Source organism: Typha latifolia, chromosome 3, assembly GCF_019914945.1.
Source record: "Typha latifolia isolate L0001 chromosome 3, TyphaL0001v2, whole genome shotgun sequence".
In the NCBI taxonomy this organism is placed as follows: domain Eukaryota; kingdom Viridiplantae; phylum Streptophyta; class Magnoliopsida; order Poales; family Typhaceae; genus Typha; species Typha latifolia.
The window spans coordinates 3,649,983-3,656,744 of NC_133088.1; the positions used below are offsets into that span (position 1 = coordinate 3,649,983).

General features: G+C 40.4%; 1 protein-coding gene across 2 annotated transcripts; it reads right to left on the minus strand.

Annotated features, from left to right (window-relative positions):
- Window positions 1-2,175: 2,175 nt before the first annotated feature.
- On the minus strand, window positions 2,176-6,762 carry LOC140785255 (large ribosomal subunit protein uL14mz). 2 transcript variants are annotated; one of them, XM_073133057.1, is made up of 4 exons: window positions 6,221-6,762; window positions 5,043-5,133; window positions 3,648-3,751; window positions 2,176-2,751 (listed from the first exon to the last, which is right to left on the minus strand). In XM_073133057.1, the coding sequence occupies exons 2-4, from the start codon at window positions 5,074-5,076 to the stop codon at window positions 2,377-2,379; spliced, it is 513 nt and encodes a 170-aa protein (XP_072989158.1). In that variant the 5' UTR covers window positions 5,077-5,133; window positions 6,221-6,762; the 3' UTR covers window positions 2,176-2,376. The 2 variants fall into 2 exon arrangements, with proteins under 2 accessions (XP_072989158.1, XP_072989156.1); XM_073133055.1 differs by having other exon boundaries at window positions 5,043-5,130; window positions 6,221-6,516.

Genomic DNA, 6,762 nt, shown 5'->3' on the forward strand with positions numbered 1-6,762 from the left:
TCGACTCGCGTGTGGTCAAGGAGATGAGTCAAAGATCACAGTATTATTGTTTATAATTCATCTATCTTGTTCTTCTGTTGTCGTCTCACTGTTTGCATGCGAATCGGCGGGTGGTAACATGCATACGATTCCGCTTTATTTTCCAGTTCTCCACCGCACGCCGCTGACAAAGAAGCAATATCGCGTGCTACTCTCTCTCCAATTCGGATTCGGATGCAACTTTTACTTAGCCTCTTCCCCTTGGGCCCTTCTGAGCCCCTTCCAAGTACACAGCAAAGCCAGTGCTTCGAGAACTGGATCAAATGCCCACTTTGGTTGCACTCTCTTGGACTTTCTAATTAGCTCATATGTACATAAGCACACACATACATACATATATAAATATATATCATATCATAAACTATGTGGGCACGCATGAGGTAGACATGACATGGACATTTATGGGTGCAAGATACCTGAGGATACTAAGGGCAGGGTTTGTTTCAATTGAGTAGAGATCGATGCGTGTATGCGGAGTCAACGCATGCAGTAGACTTCAGGTACGTACTATTAACGTATTGTTACCCCTAGTTGTTTTATTAATATATAGTTGGGCTAAGAGGTCAAAGGTGGGTCGATTACATGGGGTTTTATTGAATGGTTGCTTTCGATCGATGTGACTATTTTTTATCATTGCTTATGTATCTAGCTCCGTATTATATCAAATAATGATATTAATTATAGCACTTTCTATAGCTCAATATTGACCTTAATGTAGGTGTACGTGGTCAAAGAGCATGAGAACTAACTAAATAGTTGTTACTCTAAAAGCGTCCAAACACCCTAATCAAGTTGGAAGCCATTCTTTCCGTATATACCATAAAAATTACAAATCGTAATATACATTTATATACCACAAGACATACAATTAAACGAAATGAAATATTAGAGATATTATATATATATATAAATCCTCCAAACCCCTTCATCACAACACCCATGCGTGAGGGCCGGCAGACCTGGAGTTCCGTGAAAATTCCCGTAGGAAGATTACGATTGGTTGCCAGATTGCTGGACAGTTTAACGTGAAATATGTAAATAACAAATTAAAATACTGCCAAGTACTCCGAATGGAGGAAGTGTCTGCAGTCGGACATGGCTGCCATACGTATTAAAAAAACAAAAGGAAATTTAGTTGCATGGCGAAAAGGACGTAGCCAGAACTCACGTTGTGACTAAAACCATTGCAATGCATGCATGGATCATACATTAAGCACTGGTGGTCCTCCGGGCAGCGACCCAAAACCTACGTGCATAGCCGGCGAGGAAGAAGAAGGCACCTTGCACCGACCGCGTTATGAGTTCGACGCAGTCTCGCCAGCCGCACGGGTGCTGCATCCGCCACTGGAGCTGCCGCCAGAAGCTTGTCATGCAACTCTGGTTGCGAGCGGCGAGGACCGCCGCAGACTGGAGGTAGACGGAGGCGGCGTGCTTGACGAGCTGGTTGCGGATGCATATCGAAGACGAGTCGAAGCAATGATAGTCTTGACCTAACCCTAGGATCCCGCCGCCGCCGGTCGGGGAGTCGAGGAGGAGGATATCCTTGAGGCTGGTGTACTCAATGCTGCTACTGCTGGTGCATGAGCATGAGCATGGCTTCGTCTTTACCATGAGAGGAGAGACTTCCAAAATATGCATCTCTGTCTCCATGCCTAATATCCATTCACTACTCGGTATGGTCTTTTGGGTTGGTAATGGGGTTCTCTTTCTTCTTCTTTTTTCTTCTCTTTGGGAGTTTCAGAATTCAGATGGGTTAAGGTGGAGAGAGAGAGAGAGAGAGAGAGTAAAAGGATGGGAGTTTACTTTGTGATTTCAGATTACTTATTTTTATCAAGTACTAAGTTTGAGAAGGGAAGGATGGGTGGGAGTTGAGAGAGGGAAGTTGGTTAAAGCAGTTGCTAAATCTAGATGCTATTGATGCGGACAACGCTCGTCGTCTCCTCTCCTATTGGAGTTGCGAGGAAAGTTAGGGTGATGGCAAGTGTTTGGGATATTCCTGCGAGTGTGTATTTGCTGCCATGTCAGCTTGTCGCATTCTTTGCATGTGATGACTAGCACTAAAGTTAGAAGGTTGAGAATAAATACAAGAATTTTCTCTAAGGATTAAATACAAGAAGAAAAAAACTTACAGAACAGTTAAGAATAGCAATCCTATGTCTTTTTTTTTCAGTGCATTATGGTCATCATTGAATACAAAGATCAGTGTAGCAAATTCTGCATGAACACATAACAGAAAAGGACAACCTAACAGAGTTGGAGAACAGAAGATTAACATTAATGGCTGCTAGGAAGAGCCCAAGAGATTATTAAGTAAAACGGCACGAAGAGCTGGATGCCTCAAGCTATGTGTTCAGCCAAAGCTAAGATCTTGACATGCTTCTTTTTCCTGAGTTCATGGGGCACCGGCCCGAAAACACGAGTGCCGATGGGTTCCCCCTGCTTGTTGACAAGGACTATCGCATTGTCGTCGAATTTGATCTCACTGCCATCACAACGGCCCCGTTGCATGGCGGCCCGTACAACTACACCGTACACCACCTCTCCTTTCTTTACCTTACCACGGGGCTGAGCTTCTTTTACAGATCCAATTATAGTGTCACCCAGTCTTGCACCTTTCTTTCCCTTCAGTGCTTGTATGCACATAACACGTTTGGCACCAGAATTGTCCACCACCTTCAGGTTGGTCCTCATCTGGATGAATGTTCTTTGTTGCTGAAACGGTAGGATATTGTTTTAAATATTAAGGCACCAATAGCATCAATGAAAATATAACAGGGTGTTCAATGTTGAAGTAATCTATACCTATGCCTTGGGGTGTTTAGCTTGACATTTTTGACTTTAACTTGTTATCCATGTCAACCGATGAGGTTTCTTTACATATTAAACCTCACATTCTTTCCCCTAGATTTTTTTTCCATGTTCATAATTATCACACGGTTACTTCATGAGGTCAGATGAAATGTGTATATGATAGAAGTTCACCTGCTACATGGTATTTCAAGTATTAGATCATGCTTCCGTTTTACCTACCAAAAAGAACACCGAAGACTAAACTTCAGTAGAGCAGCTCACTATTAGCTCATCAGTCACTTGAGAAATCTTCAAACATGATGTACAACCATGTAGTTTAACAATCCCTTTAAAAAAATTAACTCCAGTGAAATCTTACTGAACTTCCTTTTGTAACAAGACAGGCAGAATCTCAAGGTAGGTGACTCATGATTCATTAATAAAAGCAGGGGTTATGAAGGTTTTAAGATAAGAACCCGTGAAAGGTTCAAGTAGAGAAACTGAATAGATGAGAAACCAGCATGCCTCAAAGTCAGTCATTCCTGTACACTTTTCTGAAATGAAAGGACAGGTTACAAGTCAGAGAATTTTGATTGACACCAATTCTGAGGTCCTCGTAAGAATGGTAGACTCCAATATGCTCAGAGGATAAAACATATGATATTAACACACCTATTTTGTCCAACAGTAAAAAGGAAAAGCAGAATTCGCCAAGGTCAGAATATAGATAAGAAATATCTCCAACGGTCATTAATGCACTTAAAAACTCACAAAACCACGCAAGTTTGAGAAATTTAATATATAAATAAAGGAAGTACCTGAGAAAATAAATCATTTGAACTGATCCTCGTCATTGCCTCCTGGGGCTTCTTAACAACTCCAAGCAGATTGTTGCCAAGGCTACCCAATAATGAACGACCCACTGTAGATTATAGATCATGGCAATGATATGTACAAGTATCAGGCCACACTGAAATCATCAGAGACTCACAGTAAGAAAAAGAAAAGGCACATGATATGACAAGAGTCATGACTGATGAGGGTGACCTTAGACGCAGAGAGTTCTATACAGGTCCAAGCTTCCAGTTCATACCTTCACGTCCTTAATTCTAAGATCAAGGTTCATTGCTTTCTTTCAGTTTTGTCCATGCAGGACACGTGGTGTTCAGGTTTTGGTTACTTTTGCCCCATTTCATGCCTTCACATCTTAACATGACAGTTTTGCCCTATTGGTCTGATTATCCCAGACTTAGACATGATTTGGTTATGGATATTCCAGGTCAGATCTTTTTTGCTCAAGGTCAGGTCCTTTTTGCTTTTGGTTATGAGAAAACAAGAAGGTCTTGCAGAGAAGTGAATGTCTACTTTCCATGTTTCTTCTCCAATCCTTTCATTTAGTTAGCTTTCCTGTCTAGTTGTAGATATTTACCAATCTAAATATTTCAAGAGATGTTACACATATAGTTGCCTTACGCATATGCACCGTGCAGCCCCTTGACTGCATGAACATTATATCCACCTTTAAACATCGATGCAAAAGAAATTGCTGAAAAGGAACACAAGAGCAGGATGTTTTCACAGTCGGCATCGGAGTTGAGAAGGTAACCAGTAACAAGTTTATCACAAGGGTCTACTTCCAACCTTGTTGTCCAAAATTACTTCTCTATCCAATGTTTAAATTCTCAATGATTCATTGATCTGTAAAATGCTAATTACCTAAAAGTGCCATTTATACAGGCAGGTTTAAGAAAATATTGGCACAACATTGAAAAGCAATGTGGTTTGAGATGCATGACGCTATGTTGTAACCACAACACATGCTTTAGTTGCAATAAAATTCATAAAAATCTTGGAATACCTCTCTACCATATATGCAGCAAATGTTAAATATAAAAAAAATCACCATTTTCTAACAATTTAAGCAATTAAAATAGATCATGATGTCAGAGCAAGAGGTTATGAGTTCAAATCTTCGCAGACCCATCTATTATTTAAAATATAAAAACCTTCATCTATTAAATCAAGCACACTTCTTAGACTCATCAAAATATATCAGCCCGAAATTGAGAAAGACTGTTAAAAAATAAAAATAACATTATCTAACCGCTTAAGCTTTTAGAGTAGCTAATGATGTTATAACGATAAATATTGAAGCACAATGGATGTAAAACAATTTGAGCATAATGAAAAAGACAAGGCTCAAAATCACAAACCTGAAGAACTTTTTGATCTGAAGAATGCAGTCATTTCATGTACGAAATTAGCTCAACTCACTGTAGTAATAAGAGCTCTTAATCGTCCCTGCTAAGAACAATCCAAAAAAGTAGCATTTAGAATTCAACTCAAAAAGACTAAACTCTTAAGTTGCTAAAAATATGTAAGAAATCTTAATATATACTATTGAGATTTAACAAAAGCACATCGAATGTGTTATTTTAGGTGCATCAAATCTTATGTATCAATGTGGAAATTGGTGACTTTGTGGATTATTTGTAGACTTGGATGGAGAGTTGAATGTTCTTAGGACGAATTGTGTAGGACAATGGATTCTTGTTGTTATTAGCAGTTGTAATTTTAAACTTTGGTTAAATCCCGCATCGCGCTTGCAATCTCGACCGTGGATGCCCTAGAAGGCTATAAGCTGCAATTCGCATCAATTGGTCTTCATCGTGAGTCCTCTCTCTCTTCCTCCCTCCCTCCCCTCCCCCTAGAAGGCTATAAGCTGCCATTCACATCAATTGGTCTTCATCGTGAGTCCTCCCTCCTCTTCGAGCTCTTTGGAATTGGCTGCCATTTTAATTTTATTGTGATCGAGTATTTATTTTATCGAAAAGTTTCCAGAATCTGGTATATTGTTATGATCGACTTGCATTGTATTAGGTACATCAATTCTTGAGTACCGATGTGGAGATTGGTGATTCTGTGTCTTGTTTTTTAGATTTGGATGGAGAGTCAAATGTTCTTAGGATGATAGATATGCTATTTTTGTGTAGGACAACATATTCTTGTTGTTATTAGCATAGCAAGTTAAAAAATTTATCACTGTGGAAGGACTAAATATGCTTAGCGTAGATCAATTTGTATCCCTTTGTATCAAATAAAATGTATTGAGATTTCTTACATCTTCTTCTTAGCAAATTCAGAGTTCAGTCTTTCTGAGTTGAATTCTTACAAATATTCCACCATATCTCCAAGCAGAGAAAAATCTTAGCTACAATTAATTGAGACATCAGTGAGCACATTAAGACGTAAAAAATTATTAGCTACCTATCAATGCTAATCTCTCACGTGAATTTACATAATGATCTAAATAAATGATTAGCTACAATAAATTGACAAATCAGCGAGCACATTAATATGTAAACAATAATAGTAATCAATGCTTAAAAACCTCTTCCCGACGGACGATGACTGGATGAGATTTGCCGGCGGAGGAGGGGGCTTGAGGGTCCCGACGGAGGAGGAGGCTTGAGGTCCCGACGGGGGAGGGAGAAGAGGAAGCGGCTCGGCGAAGGGGGAGGACGAGGAGGCAGCTTGGCGAAGGAGGGGAACAAGGACGAGGAGGCGGCGGGCCAATGGCTTAGTAAAAAAAAAGGGATCGGACTCTCGGAGGATTCGGAGGCTGGGAGCGAGTGAGCGGCGGAGGCTGGGAGGAAGTGAGCGGTGGAGGCTGGGAATTTAGAAGTAGGGTTTGAGAATCACCTTTTATATACCCGAGCCTGAGTGAGCCGGCTTTTAGGTCAGGCTCGGCTCTGCCTAAAATTTAAGCTTAGGCTTGACTCAGCTCGAGCCGAGCCCGAGCCGCTGGTTTATCCCAGCCGTTAGTGAGATTTAATGGTTAAAACTTATTCGTTTAAGTTAGCAAGTTGAACTTAGTTACGAACGAGCTCGACTTAGCTCCTAAGCTCAATATGCCGACTCAAATTCTTTTCG